This window comes from Ursus maritimus, unplaced genomic scaffold (assembly GCF_017311325.1).
Source record: "Ursus maritimus isolate PB19 unplaced genomic scaffold, ASM1731132v1 scaffold_9, whole genome shotgun sequence".
NCBI lineage: Eukaryota > Metazoa > Chordata > Mammalia > Carnivora > Ursidae > Ursus > Ursus maritimus.
Genome location: NW_024427107.1, coordinates 397,979 through 417,470, shown reverse-complemented (window position 1 = coordinate 417,470; position 19,492 = coordinate 397,979). Strand labels below are relative to the sequence as shown.

The 19,492-nt window shown below is 38.8% G+C and overlaps 1 protein-coding gene across 2 annotated transcripts in view; it reads right to left on the bottom strand.

Annotated features, from left to right (window-relative positions):
* Positions 1 to 19,492, bottom strand: part of SPIDR (scaffold protein involved in DNA repair) — a 481,232-nt gene that overhangs the window by 430,487 nt on the left and 31,253 nt on the right. For both annotated transcript variants that reach the window (XM_008706671.2, XM_008706670.2), the window contains exons 4-5: positions 11,294 to 11,479; positions 7,259 to 7,425 (exon numbers count right to left, since the gene is read on the bottom strand). In XM_008706671.2, the coding sequence (XP_008704893.1) occupies positions 7,259 to 7,425; positions 11,294 to 11,479 (353 nt within the window). The remainder of the gene's footprint in view (positions 1 to 7,258; positions 7,426 to 11,293; positions 11,480 to 19,492) is intronic.

The following is a 19,492-nucleotide window of genomic DNA, read 5'->3' as shown; positions in this document are numbered from 1 at the left end:
CTTATGCATACTAAACTACACATACTGGACATATTCAATTTGACAAGTTTTGACATGTGTATATTCCTTTGAAACTATTACCACAATCAAAATAATCAATATTTCCATCAGCCCCACTTTCCAACATACAGTGTATACTCTGCCTCATTCGCTTGAGGGACCTGCGGCTAAACTGTGAAGGTTAAGTTATATGGACCTTGACTTTCGAGCAATGAGCAATCATCAAAAAGTATTTCAGTAAGTGAGTAATAAAGTCACAATTTTTATTAAGATAAATCTACTAAAAAGACATAAGCTAAGAAATTAATTATAATGCTGAAACAATACAGAGAATAGGTGAAAGGGCCCAATTTAGGGCAGAAGTTGTGAGGATGTTAGTTTAGAGGTCAAATCTGCATGACCCACTAATGAAATAGATTCAGGCAGTGAAAAAGGAAAGTTATTAACTAAGACCAAAAACACACAAAGAGGATGAGCTTGAGTCAAAAAGAAAAGAAAGGATATGGCCTGGGACCCCTTTGACTTACAGTAATTTAGGATATTCATGCAAAGATGTCATTAGGCAGCTGGAAACCCACATGGAATTCAGGACAGCAACTGGGTTATAGAAAGATTTAACAGTTATCAGCACTTGGAAGAAAATGTTGCTTGAGAAGAAAATAAAGAAAATAACTGAATCTCTGTTTCCATATGAGAAAGAGAATGGAAGAAAAGGACACAGTAGTTAAGGCCATAGAGAATACCACCACTGTGATAACACAGACCACAAATCCAAAAGGATTTTTCTTATATTGTAGGAATGCTTCTCAATGTCTATTTAGAGAAATTCATTTTTGAGTCAATGGATTCAATTCATTCATTTCAAATGACAAGGTAGTATGTTACACTTTAATGTACAAGTTTATTAAAAAAAACAGGTATACTTCATGACAATCTACATGGAAGAAGTCCTGAATTTTTAAATACAAAGCAAGCCAAGGTCTTCTCTTTTCTATGACCATTTCTTTCAAAGTTCTGCCCATTTGCATGCTTCTTCCAACATAAGAAAACAATCACTGTAGATTCGGAGGCATTCAACCAACACCTGAATATTTCTACTGCAAGATTTCAATCACGGATGCCTTACTACATAAGTAACTTGTTTTCAGAGACATTATCTTTTCTAACAGTTTCCTTATCTGAAAATTGGGCATGACCACTTCTACTTCACAAGATTGTTTTAAGGCTCAAATGGAAAATGTAATGCTATAAACTAAATATTGAAACCTAATTTTATGTTGAAACCTAATCCCTTATGTGATGGTATTTAGACGCAGGGCCTTTGGGTGGGGCCCTCATGAATGGGATTAGGGCCCTTATAAAAAGGCCCCAGAGATCCCTTATCCCTTCCAACATGTGAGGACACAGTAAGAAGACAGTCTTCAGTGAACCAGAGAGTGGTCCCTCAATAGACACCGTATATGCCAGCACCTAGATCATGGAACTTCCCAGCCTCCAAAACTGTTGAGAAATAAATTTCTGTTGTTTAAGCCACCCTACCTATGGTATTTTTGGTAAAGCATCTCAAACGGACTATTACACGTACATAAAGCAACTAGTATAATATAAGACCCAATATATATGTTTAATATATGTGATCTGTTTCTCTGTTTTGTCTTTAAGGAAAAAGCCACTGACTGCTATATTTTTCTTGGTTTTTTATTTAAATTGTTAAATAAATACAACAAAGAAGAAAATAAACTTCTCCAGTAATTCTACTACCCAGAGATATGCTATTTACATTTTAGAGAACTATGGATGCTTACCATTTACTTCTTATAACTACATATTTTATTATTCAAGAGCTTCCCTGAAAAGTCTGTGTCCTGTAATTTTAACAAGGTATGAACTGAACTGCAAGCACTACAAAACCTAAGTGCAAGACTTTCTCAGGTAGTGAACCCAGCTAATCACCCAGCACCTTCATCTATGCAGCATTAGTCTTTCTCATAGTTGTGGTAATTTACAGCAGCTTTCAAAGGATGAACATATCCTCAGTTCACAGAATATTTCTCTCAAAAAAAGCCAAGAAAAAAATTAAAAGTTCTAATAATCTTATTTTCTAATAAAAAAAAGTTTCTGACAAGAGTAAAATACTAAATTTTTTATTTAGTGATGGCAATACTCTATGATGAGAACAAATCCACCATTCTTTCTTTTCAAAATAAGAAAAAGGAATTTATAAACTAATTTTATTAAATGCTTTCTTATCAGTACAGAACCTGCTCATGAAATATCAGATAAAACTCTAAAATTATAAAGACAGGTAGCCTATGATATGAAGCTATGCACAAAAATCCCATCTTTCTCAACAGAAATGAGGTGCTTTAAAAAGCCAAACACACGAAGTAACAGATATTTCAGCCACTGAAATCACCACCACAATTAACATTAAGAAAAACTTTGGGGACACCTGGGTGGCTCAGGCGGTTAAGTGCCTGCCTTTGGCTCAGGTCATGATCCCAGGGTCCTGGAATCGGGCCCCGTAAGGGCTTCTCCTTGCCTAGTGAGGAGCCTGCTTCTCCCTCTCCCTCTGCTTATGCTCTGTTAAATAAATGAATAAAATCTTAAAAAAAAAAAAAATTTAAGGGATGCCTGGGTGGCTTAGTCGGTTAAGCATCTGCCTTCGGCTCTGGTCATGATCCCAGGGTCCTGGGATCAAGCCCCACGTCAGGCTCTCTGCTTAGTGGGGAACCTGCTTCTCCCTCTCCCTCTGCCTGCCCCTCTGCCTGCTTGTGCGCTCGCTCGCTCTGTCTCTCTCTGACAAATAAATAAATAATCTTAAAAAAAAATTTCTAAGAAGCAAAGACCATGCTATTAATGAAGGTTTTCTTTCACACTAAAGAAGTTCATAGAAAAAAAGGGTTACTAGTCTAGTCCCTATATTGAAAGGTCAAGAAAAACTTTTAGGTCACGGCACAACACTTCCTGGTCTGATTAGATATGATTTATTCCAAGGGTTTTGGTAGTAGTCTTGGGATTTTCAATGGTCCTTTGGGATCCTCGAGTTAAGATTTTACTGCATGTACAGCTTAGTCTTTTGCTTTATCATTTGGCATTCTCTCTATAAACATTTTTACCATATCAACAATAAAAACTCCTCAAAAACATAAAATTTAATGGCAGAACAATATTTTAAAATAAAGATATATTTTTCATTTTTTATTGTGGTGAAATATATAGCAAAAAATTTACCATATTAACCACTTTTAGGTGGACACCTTAGTAGCATTAAGTACATTCATAACGTTTATAACCACCACCACTAACATTTCTAGAACCTTTTCATTATCCCAATCAGAAACTCTGTATACATTTAAAAATAACTCCCCTTACTCTTTAGCCTCTGGTAACCTCTGTTCTACTTTCTGTTTCTATGAACTTGCCTATTATAGGTACTGCATATTAATTGAATCATTCAGCACTTCTCCTTTTGTGTCTGGCTTATTTGATCTACAATAAGGTTTTCAAGATTCATCCATATTGTAGCATGTATTAGAATTTCATTCCTGTTTTTTCTTTGAGAGAGAGAATCTTAAATAGGTTCCACATCCACTACGCAGAGACCAATGTGGGGCTGGATCTCACAACCCTGAGATCATGACCTGAGCCAAAATCAAGATCGGACACTTAACTAACTGAGCCACCTAGGCACCCCAGAATTGTCATTCCTTTTTAAGGCTGAATAATAATCCACTGTACATATATACAACATTTTGTTTATTCTTTCATCTGTTGATGGACATTTGGGTTGTTTCCACCATCCAGCCATTGTGAATAATGATGCTATGAACACTGATGTACAAAAATGTTTGAGTCGTTGCTTTCAATTCTTTTCAGTATATATCCAGAAGTAGAATTGCTGGATTATGTGGTAATTCCATTTTAACTTTTTGAGAAACCACCAAACTTTCCCATAGTGGCTGTAGCATTTTACATTCGCACCAGCAATGTACAAGGTTTCCAATTTCTCAACTTTTTTTTCCATTTATGGATAATAGCCACCCTAATGAGTATAAAGTGGTGTCTCATCATGGTGTGGATTTGCAGCTCCCTGACAACTAATGATGATGAGCAGCTTATCATGTGCTGGATTGCATGAAAGATCAGGAAGGTGACCAAGATGGAATAACAGCAAATGGATTTGTTCTCCCACTTAAAACACCAAAACAAACAAACAAAAGAGAGAAAGAAAGAGGAAGGAAGGAAGGAAGGAAGGAAGGAAGGAAGGAAGGAAGGAAAGAAGGAAGGAAGGAGAGATGGGGGAGAAGGAAGGAGAGATGGGGGGAAGGGAGGGGAAGCGAAGGGAAGGGAAGGGAAGGGAAGGGAAAGGTAGGAGGGAGGGAAGGAAGGAAGGGAAGGGAAGGGAAGGGAAGGGAAGGGAAAGGAAGGGAAAGGAAGGGAAAGGAAGGGAAAGGAAGGGAAAGGAAGGGAAAGGAAGGGAAAGGTAGGAGGGAGGGAAGGAAGGAAGGGAATAACCCAGACAAAATACATGAAACAATGGTTTTCAAGACACTGAACATCAGGCAAGAACACTAATCCCTGAAACTCAGGAAATAAAAATTGAGCTCTACAATTGCCCTAGCTTACTTTCATAAGAGAATTTCCAAACCACACAGTAGAAAAGGGGAAGTGAGGTGGAGTCCATGGGAAGAGACAGAACTGAGAGTCCACAAAAGTAGCTAGAGTTCATAGGATGGAATAACAGAAAAACCAGAGCTACATAGAAAACTACAGCAATCCCCCCTCAAGTATTCAGCAGAGTTCTGATCAGCACGTGTGGTCAGTATATGAGGGAAAGAATCATCTGGAGAACAATGCCCAGTGCTCACACAGGGTCAGGACACGGCAGCTACTCTTGTCAGGCACATTGGAAAAGTAAGAGCATTACTAGAATACTCAAAAAGATAATGGGACAGAATACTGAACACTTCTCCAGACCCATCTAATAAATCATAAAGCAACACCCAAAGGATGAAACTGTTTCCAAATAACTGCCCCAAAATATTTAAAGAAATTTTTAAAAATCCAGCACCCAACAACATAAAATTCACAATGTCTGGTATACACTCAAACATTTTCAGGCATGCAGAGAAGCAGAAAAATACAACATACAATGAAGAAAAATATTAATCAATAGAAATAGACACAGAAATAACACAAATGGTAGATTTACAGAAAAAGCCACAAAAACAACTATTATAATTATACTCTATATTTTCAAAACAGAAAAAAATATGATGAGGTTAAGAAAGATAATATAATAAGATTCATACCAAACTTTAAGAGATGACAAATACACTGGATAGTATTAACAGCAGATTAGATGCTGAGAGAAAAAAGATACTAAACTTGGAAAATCTAGCAACAGAAACCATTAAAAATGAAAGGGGGGTGGTGAACACAGCATCAATGATCCCATGATACAACATGAAGCAGCCTCATTAATATACCTATAATTGTAGTCCTAAAGGAAAGGAAAAGGGAAGTCAGGAAAAAAAAATGTTGAAGGCAAAAACCTTTCCAAATGTGATGAAAACTTTAAACCCATTATGTGAAGAAGAGAGTTAACAAAGCTGACCTAAGATGGGTATCCTTAGAAAGGCCTGCTTGTAATGTTGGTCCTTGCCTACCTCTAGTTATTCAGACATCAGGACAATTACCATCATTCCCTAATGATAAGAGTGGCTCCCTCTGCTTAAACAATACGGCTTAGGCTGAATACCCGTTTTCCTTCTTGAAATTGAAATTCTAGTACATGCAAGGCAGAGAAAGTCCCTACTTTACCAGCCCCCAATAAAAACTCTTGGCACTGTGTCACCAATGAGCTCCCCTGGCAGGTAACATTTTACAGACGTTGTCAAAACTCATTGCTAAAGCAATTAAGCATATCCCGTGTGACTCCACTTGAACAGGACTCTTGAAAGATTGCTGATTTTGCTTTGTATTGTTTCACTATAATATATCATAGCCCTGAGTATGACTGTACACTAAATTCTGAGAGTCCTCCTAGTGAATTACCAAACCTCGGCGTGGGCTTGGAGCCAATTCACCACATACTCAAAAAGCTTGATAAACTCCAAGCAGAAAACCACATGTAGGCATATCACAATCACACTGCTTAAAAGAAGTGGTAAAGAGAAAATATTTAAAAATCATGAATGAGAGGGGAGCCTGGGTGGTTCAGACAGTTGAACAGCTGACTCTTGATTTCAACTCAGGTCATAATGTCAGGTTCCTGGGATTGAGCTCCATGCTCAGCATAGAGTCTGCTTGGAATTCTCTCTCTCCCTCTCCTGCCCCTCCCCACACCTCTCTCAAATAAATAAATCTTTTAAAAAATCAAGAATGAGAATAGCTTCATGCTTCTTGACAGCAACTTTGGAACTAGAAGACAATGAAATAATGCCTTCAAAATTCTGAAGAAAAATAATTTCCAACCTAAAATTCTATATAAATTGCCATCCACTTATCAAAGTTTGATAAATACATCTTCTGACATGTCATTTATCTTCCATAAATCCTCTCTTGAAAGCTACTAGAACATGTACTCCTCACACTGAGTGAAAACCAAGAAAGAGGAAGACATGGAATCCAGGATAAAGTTGCTCCACATTGGAGAGAAGTGAAGGGAATTACCAGGAAGATGCTAAAGAGAGACCTAAGGGCAGCTACATCCACACAGCAGAGAGGATGAGTTCAAATTAGAGCAGCTAGGAGGCTGTGGGAATGAGTTTTCCAGAAAGACAAAACTGCTTGGAATGCCTACTTTGCCTGAAAACCTTAACAGGAGAGCTAAACAATGGCAAAAACTTAGTTTTATTAACAATAAATAAAGTTAGGCAAACAAAAACCCAAAGTAATTAACTCCAAGGAAAATGAAAAGTTGTGAAGGAAAAATAATCATAATTAATATTTGCCTTGGTTCTAAATATTATGCAATGCTGAATACTAATCTAACCAAACCATAATACATGTGTCCTGGGAGAATGGGAAAAGTTCAATGCGTAGCAGGTGGAGGGAGTGGGTGAGGAGATGGTTACCCATGTTTAGAAGTACATTATAAGCATGTTATTTAGAGACAAGGAGGTAAAAAATGAAAGAATCACTAAGAGTCAAAAGTGACTGCCCTGGAAAAGTAATTTAAAATAAAACACCAAAAGGCTGATTAACAAATGTTATAACCAGAAGGAAAAATTTTGAGACAACTGGTTCTTACCTTCACAAGCTCAGAGAGCCTCTTCTCTTCACTAGTCGAAGAATGATTGCTTGAACAAGAAGCACAGTCTGATATTTCCACAACACTCTCACTGTCTTCAAATTCATTATACTCACTAGTATCTTCCCTGTCACTGTCAATCTCCCAGTCAATAAACTGCAGTTCATCTAAAAAACACAATTTTAAACAATTTTATATAACCTTAATGTTTCTTCATCTATTTTCTTTATTCTCAGTAGTTAAAAACATCCATATTGCTGAGTAATTTTTAAAATATGTATTAAAGACTGTCAAAACTATATTCCTACTCTTACCTCTAGCCATCCTGTTTCTCCTATCACCCCTACCCCAATTCTCAGGTAACTACTTTTATTAGTTGTTTTTGTATCTTTCTAGAGTTTTTCCAGCATGTTCGAGAGCAAATAAAATATACTATAATTTTTTTTCCTCCTTTCTGATACTTTTTTTTTTTTTAATTTTTTAACTTAACAGAGGTTTTCCATATCAGTAACAGGGAGTATCCTCATTCTTTTCTACAACATAGTATTCCACTGCATAGTTGACCCACAGTTTATTTAATCAGTGTCCTTTTTTTTTTTTTTTAAGATTTTATTTATTTCTTTGACACAGAAAAAGGCAGAGGGAGAGGGAACACAAGCAGAGGGAGTGGGAGAGGGAGAAGCAGGCTTCCCGCCCAGCAGAGAACCCGACAGGGGGATCGATCCCAGGACCCCAGGGACCATGACCTGAGCCGAAGGCAGATGCTCAACGACTGAGCCACCCAGGCGCCCCGTTCATCAGTCTCCTATTAACAGACTTCTTAAAGGATTTTCACCTAAAACTCTTTTTATAGATTTTGCATCAGTAAAAAAACTAGTAAATTTAGTTGTTTTTTTTTAAAGATTTTATTTATTTATTTGACAGAGAGAGACAGCCAGTGAGAGAGGGAACACAAGCAGGGGGAGTGAGAGAGGAAGAAGCAGGCTCCCAGCGGAGGAGCCTGATGTGGGGCTCGATCCCAGAACACTGGGATTACGCCCTGAGCCAAAGGCAGACGCTTAACGACTGAGCCACCCAGGCGCCCCAAGTTTTTAGTTTACTTTATAAGCATTGTTATGTAGGTGCTACTTTTGCAAAATTTAATTTGGAAGTTAAATTATTTTCATATATCAAATAACCAAATTTAATCTATTTTTAAAGAAATAAAAGTAGTTACTAAGGATATATTAATCTTTGAGGTATCTCTGAGACATATAACATAAACCGTACAAAGCCCAAATATTCCCTCACAGCTACTTCAGCAACTTAGAGGGCTAGTAAAATATCTTGGCCCTATTTCAGAGGTCTAATAAGAACAATCTTATTTCTAGACAGAAGTAATATTAAAAATAAAATAACTTACCAACTTTAATACCTGAAAGGGAATCAAATTAAAAACCAAAAAAGAAAAGAAAAATTTAAGCTAGAGGTAAAAGTATGGAATAAAGCAAATATATGAGTCTTCTTTTATCCAATACTGTTGTTCCAGAAAATAAAGGTCCACTATAATAATTATAAAAGACTGGAGGTCAGACTGGTCTGAGAGGAGCAGATACGTAATGGCAGTAAAATAAATGCAGGAGCCACGCTCACCATTAGGGAATGGAAGGGAAATACCACATGTAACAACACGTTTACTCATGGAAGCCAGGCAATGGAAAGCATAAAGAAATTCTCCAGGTTGCTGAAAGCAACACAGCAGAAAGCCAAGGGAAAGGCAGAGTTCTGAGGAATGCATTCATTCCTCATTCGTTCAGTAAAATCAGTGCCTACTGAGGTCCTACTACACCATCCTAGACACTTACAATACCAAAACAAACAAACACGAGAGATAATATAGAACACTATTCCTACCCTGGATAAGCCCATCGATGAATAACACTTATACTGCAGTTGCTGAGTGCTATTAAATGATATACCACAACCCAAACTAATAAGACCTTACATTCTAAACAATAATTTTATGAAGTAGGCAAGACAATTACTGTTAGACTAAAACTTGCATTTCATAGATAAAGAAACTAAGTCTCCAAAACGTTGAGAAGTTTTTTCAAAGTTATGTAAAAGACAAATGGAGGGGGGGAATTTTTTTAAGAAGAAAAGATTTTGACAATTTTAACTCAGGGCTCTTCCCTCTCAATCTCAATTCTGGGCCTTAAGGCCCAGAGACTAATCCAATACAGCTGGAAGGAGGTCTGGGTATATTGTGTTTAAAACTCACCTGGAAATTCTGATAAGAAGCCAAGTCTGTTAAGCACCAGAACACTGTTGAAGCACACAGCATTGAAGTGAGACATCCCTGACTATACATAGTAATCAGAACACTTGTTAAACATGTGACTCTGGGCAAGTGATTTGACTTCTCTGAGTCCCAATTTTCTTCTGTAAAATGAGGGTACTCAGCTCACAGGATGTAACAGATATAAAAGGAAATAATATACATAATATCCAGCCAAGTGTCTGGGGTAAAACAAGAAACTGATAAACAGTAATTAAAGGTAAAAAGGAGTGAGGGGAGGAGGAAAGGGAAAAGGAAGCGAGAAAAGTAAGAAAGCAGTTACATGCATGATTAGATACACACCAAGGGGTCATTATCATTTACTTGTTACCTAACAGTCAACCTGCTTAAGAGAAGTCAACAATTCGTTAACTCATTTCAAAGTAATGAGCTCAAAGAACCTTTATATTCTTAGAATTTTGAAAACTACTATGTCTTTTAATAGAGAAAGACATAGACAATTTTAATAGCAGCTTTAATGAGATGTAATGCACATAGCACACTATCCACCCATAAAAAAAATAGTTTTTAATAACAAAGCGTTCTTAGATGTGTAAAGACCAAGAGTTACTTAACAATGAATTTCATTAAAATGGCTGAATTAATAAAATAAGCCCTATGAGCTTATGTATAACCTTAAAATACCACCTCACCTGTTTATTACTAGAATGTCAATTGGTAGTTACCAAGATGGCATACAAAGTGGCCTCACCTTCCACAGGGTTTGTTTGTATAAACTTAATCTTAACCAAGTAACCAACTCACATGAAGCTTATTTTGAAAGCATTAAGATTTTTAAATACTCTAGATGAGCTATATATTCTAAAAATTGTAAAAGGACATGATTTTCCTAATTCTAAGTCTATGGTTCTCAACTCGGGATGATTCTGTCCTTCTGTGGATATCTGACAACATCTGGAGACATTTTTTAGCTGTCACAGCTGGGGCTGGGGGAGGCATGCCTGGGTGGCTCAGTCAGTTAAGCGTCTGTCTTCGGCTGAGGTCATGAACCCAGGGTCCTGGGATCGAGTTCTACATCATGCTCCTTGCTCAGTCGGGAGCCTGCTTCTTACTCTGCCCGCCCTCCCCTGGCTTGAGGGTGAGCACACATTCTCTCTCTCTCTCTAACAAATACATGAATAAAATCTTTATAAAAAACAAAACAAAACAACTGGGGCTGGCGGAGCTACTTACTGTCACTAGTGAACAGAGGCCAGAGATGCTGCTAAATACCCTATACTGCACAGGAAAACACCCCCCTCCCCAAAACAAAGAATTTTCTGGCCCCAAATGCATTAGTGATAAGGTTGGGAAACCTTGCTTTAAACTGTTAAAAACACAATATAATAAAAAATGCCATCAAAACAGAAACTTAGGTTATATTTCTACCACACATTTAATATCATAGTATTTACCAAAAACAGGTCAGCAAGGGGCAATATAGCACTATACAGTAGAGACCCTAAGTGGAATCCCAACCAATTTTACTGTTCACGCTTAACTTGTTAGCTGTAAAAATAATACTTGTAATATTTATCTGTTAGAGTTTTTGTGAGAAATAATATATGAAAAAAATGTTTCTAAATGGCTGAGCATAGAGGAAAGGACTCAGTACAGTCATTACATCACTAATACTATCAGAAAAGGAATGAAGTTTTTTCCAATACTGAACCCAATATATATCAGAAAGAGGATTTCTTACCAAATTCTCAATTTACCTTCACTGGCCCCATCGTCCGGACATAAAATATTCCTGTTCCTGTTACAAAACCTGTCTATTCTAGAACCATGTCCATTATGTCTCTGTGGTTTAAAAAGTGTTCTATCCTCTTCTGACAGATCACTTCCACTGGAACTCCATGTTATATCTATAAGCTCACTGGTACTCTTAGATGCAGTAGTTTCTGTTAAAGAAAAAGAAAATATATAAACACAATCAACTGATATTTAGCAGAATGAGATTTCACGCATGTTATTCTGCCGAAGTCACAAATAAAATTCTGATGATAGTGAAAGCAATGTCTTGATCATCCTGCCTAACGTTCTATGTGTAACCTAAGATTCTTTTAATTAAAACCAAGTTTTAAGAAGAAACAGAAGAACTAATTAAGTTATTAAAAACAAGGAAAATGACTGTAGCACAAATGAAAACTCAAAAATATAACCTTGAACTAATTATAGAATTATAACTTCCTAGAATATTTGATGAAACCAAAAGAAAAAGACAAAATGTGAAAAAAACCACAAAATCAATACTTGTGTGGAACAGGAATGCTAGAAGAAGACTAGCCCTAGTAGCAGTCATGTGCTTAAAAGCACTTAACAACAAACTCTTTTAACTAAATTTATTATTTTGAGGTAATAGTAGATCCACATACAGTTGTAATAAACAACAGAGAGCCATTGTACAATTTACCCAGTTCCTTCAATGTTAACATTTTGCAAAACATCACAACTAGAATGTTGATTCTGATACCTACAAGACACAAAACAATTCCATCACCATGAGGACACCTTACATTACCTTTATAAAGCCACATCATAGCCAATCTCCCTACCCCAATTGTTAACCTCTTGCAACAAATCAGCTTTGCATTTTTGTAATTTTGTCATTTCAAGATTGATATATACATGGAATCATACTATCTTAGACTTCAGGATTGGCTTCTTGTATTCAGCATAATTCCGTCACCATTCATCCAAGTTATTCTGTGTATCAACACTTTCTATTACTAATTAGTATTACATGATATGGATGCACCATAGTTTATCCATTCATCCACTAAAGGGCATCTGTGTTGTTTCTAGTTTGGGACTATAACGAATAAAGCTGCTATGAACATTGTACACAGGGTTTTATGTGAATGTAATTTTCATTCTCTGGGATAAATGTCAAAGGGCAATTGCCAGGTTGATTGGTAATTGTATGTTTTGTCTTATAAAAAACCGCCAAACTTTTCCAGAGTGGCTGTAACATTTTACAGTCCTATTGGCAATGTTTAAGTTTTTCCATATCACTGACAGCATTTGGTGTTATAACCACTTTTTATTTTAGCCATTCTAATAGGAAACGTAGAAAGAATGGGGCTACTCCATCTCGATGTAACAGGAAGTCAACAGGAAACTTTATTGATAGTGATCAGAAAAGGAATACACACCAAAAAAAATCAATTTTTCTGCTTATATTTATAATTGAGTTATAATGCTAAAATTTAAAGTATCTTAGACACATTTCAATATTAAGAGGTTAGATATTATAGGGAGAAAATATGGCTGCTAAATACCCTGGTCCCTGAGTCGAGCTGGATATGTACCAGACCATCCTGAACACCCACAGAATCAGCCTGAGACGCAGGAAGATACATCTGGATCTCTACAAAAGAACATCTCCAGCGCTGAGTATTGAGGTACGAAGCGGGGAGTCGTGAATCCGCGTACAGGTATCAGAAGGTAAACGGAAGAGGGAGGGAGTCGCCGCACTCGGGCACCGGGAAGCAGTAGCCACCTGCACTGGGGAGAGAGCCGGACTCCCAGACCAACACTCGCAAGAAAACAGACTGAGACCATGAAACTGGTAACGCGCGTACGACCAGACTGAAAACCAGAGCTCCAGAGCGCTCACTGGAAACAGAATAAACCGGGAGCTCAGGAGCGGGCGCGCATCCAGACTGACAACCTGAGCTCCCGAGCGCACACTCGAACTAGACTGAAACCGAGGGCTCGGGACCGCGCATGCGACCAGACTGAAAACCAGCGCTCCGGACCGCACGAACCACACTGAAACAGGGAACTCAGGAGCATGGCAGGAACCGAGGGTGACTGGAGGTGTTAGAACCACAAAGGACAGAAACCTGCCGGCCCTGGAAGTGAGGGCTGGGAGAGCGGCTGTGGGGCGCACAACCCGGGACGATACAGGGTTTTTGGCAGCACTGACAGAAACAGAGTTAAAGTGGCCAAGAGAGCTCAGTGAAGAGCGGACTGCAATCTCTGTTCTGAGACAGAGGCTAGGATAGGGCCACTGCTGCTCTGACTCTCAGAAGAGTCACAGAAAACAGCAAGGGAAAGCCGCCAGAGAACAAAAGCCAGGAAATAACAGCTCACATTGTGCCCATTCCCAACCCTCCTCGCAGGGGAGAGGGCGACTCTACCCAAACAGGGTTCCCTGAGTATCAGCGGGCAGGCTCCTCCCCCAGAAGGCAGGCTAAAAATCAAGAAGCCCACATCGCTAAGGTCCCTATAAAACAAGTGCACACTGCCTGGGTGCTGGTCAGTAATTTGGGCTCTGTACATCCCGGCAATCACCCGCTCATCAGAATGATGAGGAGGAGAAATCCGCCCCAGCAAAGAAAGATAATGAGTCTGTGGCCTCTGCCACAGAACTGATGGATAGGATATAACCAAATTGTCAGAAATGGAGTTCAGAGTAACAATGGTCAAGATGATGTGTAGAATTGAAAAAAAAATATTAACGAAAATATTAACGAGAAAATAGAATCTCTAAGGGCGGAAATGTGAGCAAATCTGGCAGAAATTAAAAATGCTATGAATCAAATGCAGTCTAAACCAGACGCTCTGACGGCCAGGGTAAATGAGGCAGAAGAACTAAGTAGCGAATTGGAGGATGGGATGGTAGAAGATAAAGTTAAAACAGAAAATTGGCTCAAAAAAAATCCATTCTTGAGGCGCCTGGGTGGCACAGCAGTTAAGTGTTTGCCTTTGGCTCAGGGCGTGATCCCGGCGTTATGGGATCGAGCCCCACATCAGGCTCCTCCACTATGAGCCTGCTTCTTCCTCTCCCACTCCCCCTGCTTGTGTTCCCTCTCTCGCTGGCTGTCTCTATCTCTGTCAAATAAATAAATAAAATCTTTTAAAAAAAAATCCATTCTCAAGAATGTAGATTACGGGAGATTACTGACTCAATGAAACGTTCCAATGTTAGAATCATTGGCATCCCCGAGGGGGTGGAGAAAGAGAGAGGTCTAGAAGAGACATTTGAACAAACTGTAGCTGAGAACTTCCCTAATCTGGCAAAGGAAACAAGCATTCGTGTCCAAGAGGCAGAAAGGACCCCTCCCAAGGTCAATCACAGCAAACCTACACCACGTCACATCATAGTGCAATGCGCAAATACTAGATCCAAGGATACAGTATTGAAAGCGGCCAGGGCAAAGAAATTACTCATGTACAAAGGTAAAAATATCAGAATAACGTCAGACCTGTCTACAGAAACCTGGCAAGATAGGAAGGGTTGGCAGGGTATTTTCAAAGCTCTATCCAAGAAGAACATGCAGCCAAGGATCCTTTATCCAGCAAGGCTGTCATTCAGAATTGATGGAGAGATAAGAACCTTCCAGAATCGGCAGAAACTGAAGGAATTCGTAACCAACAAACCAGCCCCACATGAGATACAAAAGTAAAAAAGCACCAAGAGTGATACAGAACAGAAATTTACAATCTATAGAAACAAACACTTCACAGGCAACAAGACATCATTAAAATCATATCTCTCAATAATCACTCTCACTATCAATGGCCTAAATGTTCCCATAATGCCACAGGGTTGCAGACTGGATAATAAGACATGACCCATCCATTTGCTGTCTACAAGAGACTCATCTTGAACCTAAAGATACACCCAAACTGAAAGTGAAGAGATGGAAAACCATTTTTCTTGCCAATGGACCTCAAAAGAAAGCTGGGGTAGCAATTCTTGTATCAGACAGATTGGATTTTAAACCAAAGACTGTAGTTAGAGACACAGAAGGGCACTATATTATCCTTTTTTTTTTTTAAAGATATTTTATTTATTTATTTATGTGACAGAGAGACAGCCAGCGAGAGAGGGAACACAAGCAGGGGGAGTGGGAGAGAAAGAAGCAGGCTCCCAGCGGAGGAGCCCGATGTGGGACTCGATCCCAGAACGCCGGGATCACGCCCTGAGCCGAAGGCAGACGCTTAACGACTGCGCTACCCAGGCGCCCCGAGCACTATATTATTCTTAAAGGATGTATCCAACAAGTGGATATAACGATTATAAATATCTATGCCCCCAACAGGGGAGCAGCAAGATACACAAGCCAACTCTTAACTAGAATAAAGAGACATATAGATAATAATATGTTAACAGTAGGGTACCCCAACACTCCACTATCATAAATAGACAGATCACCTAAGCAGAAAATCAACAATGAAACAAGAGCTTTGAATGACATACTAGACCAGATGGACCTCATAGATATATACAGAACACTACACCCCAGAACAACAAAATACTCATTCTTTTCTAATGCACACGGAACTTTCTCCAGAACAGACCATATACTGGGTCACAAAACAGGTCTCAACCGATACCAAAAGGCTGAAATTATTCCCTGCATATTTTCAGACCACAATGCTTTGAAACTGGAATCAATCAAGGAAAAATTTGGAAGAAACTCAAACACTTGGAAACTAAAAACCATCCTGCTCAAGAATGATTGGGTAAACCAGGAAATTAAAAATCAGCTTAAGCAATTTTTGGAGACCAACGAGAATGAAAACACATCGGTCCAAAACCTATGGGGCACTGCAAAGACAGTCGTAAAAGAAAAATACATACCCATCCAAACCTCACTCAAAAGAACAGAAAAATCTAAAATGCAGTTTTTAGATTCTCACCTCAAAAGATGGAGCTGGAACAGAAGAACAGGCCTAACCCACACACGAGAAGGCAAGTGATCAAGATTAGAGCAGAGACCAATGAATTAGAAACCAGGAGCACAGTAGAGCAGATCAACAGAACTAGAAGCTGGTTCTTTGAAAGAATAAATAAGATCGATAAGCCACTGGCAAGACTTATTCAAAAGAATAGAGAAAGGACCCAAATTAATAACATCATGAATGAAAGGGGAGAGATCATGACCAACACCAATGAAATAGGAAGGATATGAGAAACTTTTATCAACAGCTTTATGCCAATAAATTAAACAACCTGGAAGAAATGGATGCCTTCCTGGAAACCTATAAACTACCAAGACTGAAAAAGGAAGAAACTGATTTTTTAAACAAACTGATTAATTATGAAGAGAATGAAAGAGTGATCAAACATCTCTCCAAAAACAAAAGTCCAGGGCCTGATGGAATTCCCGGGAATTCTACCAAACATTCAAAGAAGAAATAATACCTATTCTCCTGAAGCTGTTTCAAAAAATAGAAACAGAGGGAACACAACCAAACTCATTCTATGAGGCCAGTATTACCTTGATCCCCAAACCAGGCAAAGACCACATCATCCAGGAGAAATACAGACAGATATCCCTGATGAATATGGATGCCAAAATTCTCAACAAGATCATGGCTAATAGGATCCAACAGTGGATCAAGTGGGATTCATCCCTGGGATGCAAGGGTGGTTCAACATTCACAAATCGATCGGTGTCATAGATTTTATCCAGAAAGAAAAATTCAAAAATCATATGATTCTCTCAATAGATGCAGAAAAAGCATTTGACAAATTACAGCATCCTTTCCTGATTAAAACCCTTCAGAGTGTAGGGATAAAGGGTACATTACTCAATCACATAAAAACCATCTATGAAAAGCCTACAGCAAATATCATTCTCAATCAGGAAAAGCTGGAAGCCTTTCCCTTAAGATCAGGAACACGACAAGGATGCCCACTCTCGCCACTGTTATTCAACATAGTACTAGAAGTCCTTGCAACAGCAATCAGACAACAAAAAGGGATAAAAGGTATTCAAATCGGCAAAGAAGAAGTCAAACTGTCTCTCTTCGCAGATGACATGATACTCTATATGGAAAACCCAAAAGACTCCACCCTCAAATTACTAGAACACATAGAGCAATTCAGTAATGTGGCAGGATACAAAATCAATGCTCAGAAATCAGTTCCATTTCTATACACGAACAATGAGACTGAAGAAAGAAAAATTAAGAAATCCATTCCATTTACAATAGCACCAAAAATCACACGCTATCTCAGAATTAACTTAACCAGAGAGGTAAAGGATCTATATGCTAGAAACTACAAATCACTCTTGGAAGACATTGAAAAAGACACAAAAAGATGGAAGAATATTCCATGCTCATGGACCGGAAGAATTAACATAGTTAAAATGTCTATGCTACCCAGAGCAATCTACACTTTCAATGCCATCCCGATCAAAATACCAAGGACATTTTTCAAAGAACTGGAACAAATAGCCCTTAAATTTGTGTGAAATCAGAAAAGGCCCCGAATCGCCAAGGAATTGTTGAAAAGGAAAGACAAAGCTGCGGGCATCACAATGCTGGATTTCAAGCTGTACTACAAAGCTGTGATCACAAAGACAGCATGGTACTGGCACAAAAACAGACACATAGACCAATGGAACAGAACAGAGAACCCAGAAATGGACCCTCGGCTCTTTGGGCAACTAATCTTTGACAAAACAGGAAAAAACATCCAGTGGAAAAAAGACAGTCTCTTCAATAAATGGGGCTGGGAAAATTGGACAGCTACATGCAAAAGAATGAAACTTGACCACTCTCTCACACCATACACAACGATAAACTCCAAATGGATGAAAGACCTCAATGTGAGACAGGAATCCATCAGAATCATAGAGAAGAACATAGGCTGCAACCTCTTTGACATTGGCCACAGCAACTTTTTTCATGACACATCTCCAAAGACAAGAGATACAAAAGAAAAAATGAACTTGTGGGACTTCATCAAGATAAAAAGCTTCTGCACAGCCAAGGAAACCGTCAGAAAAACTAAGAGGCAGCCCATGGAATGGGAGAAGATATTTGCAAGTAACACTATAGATAAAAGACTAGTATGCAAGATCTACAAAGAACTTCTCAAACTCAATAAACGAGAAACAAATAATCAAATCAAAAAATGGGCAGAAGATATGAACAGACACTTTTCCAATGAAGACATACAAATGGCTAACAGACACATGAAAAAATGTTCAAAATCATTAGCCATCAGGGAATTTCAAATCAAAACCACATTGAGATACCACCTTACGCCAGTTAGAATGGCAAAAATTGACAAGGCAGGAAACAACAAATGTTGGAGAGGGTGTGGAGAAAGGGGATCCCTTTTACATTGTTGGTGGGAATGCAAGTTGGTACAGCCACTTTGGAAAACAGTGTGGAGGTCCCTCAAAAAGTTAAAAATTGAGGGGCGCCTGGGTACCACAGTCGTTAAGCGTCTGCCTTCGGCTCAGGGCGTGATTCCGGCGTTCCGGGATCAAGTCCCACATCGGGCTCCTCCTTTGGGAGCCTGCTTCTTCCTCTCCCACTCCCCTGCTGTGTTCCCTCTCTCACTGGCTGTCACATAAATAAATAAAATCTTTAAAAAAGAAAAAAAAAGTTAAAAATTGAGCTACCCTGTTATCCACCTATTGCACTACTGGGTATTTACCCCAAAGATACAGACGTAGTGACGAGAAGGGCCATATGCATCCCAATGTTCACAGCAGCATTGTCCACAATAGCTAAATCGTGGAAGGAGCCATGATGCCCTTCAACAGATGACTGGATTAAGAAGATGTGGTCCATATACACAATGGAATATTACTCAGCCATCAGAAAGAACGATTACACAACATTTGCAGCAACATGGAGGGGACTGGAGGAGATTATGCTAAGTGAAATAAGTCAAGCAGAGAAAGACAATTATCATATGGTTTCACTCATTTATGGAACATAAGAAATAGGAATATCAGGGGCGCCTGGGTTGCACAGCGGTTAAGCATCTGCCTTCGGCTCAGGGCGTGATCCCGGCGTTATGGGATCGAGCCCCACATCAGGCTCCTCTCCTATGAGCCTGCTTCTTCCTCTCCCACTCCCCCTGCTTGTGTTCCCTCTCTCGCTGGCTGTCTCTATCTCTGTCAAATAAATAAATAAAATCTTTAAAAAAAAAA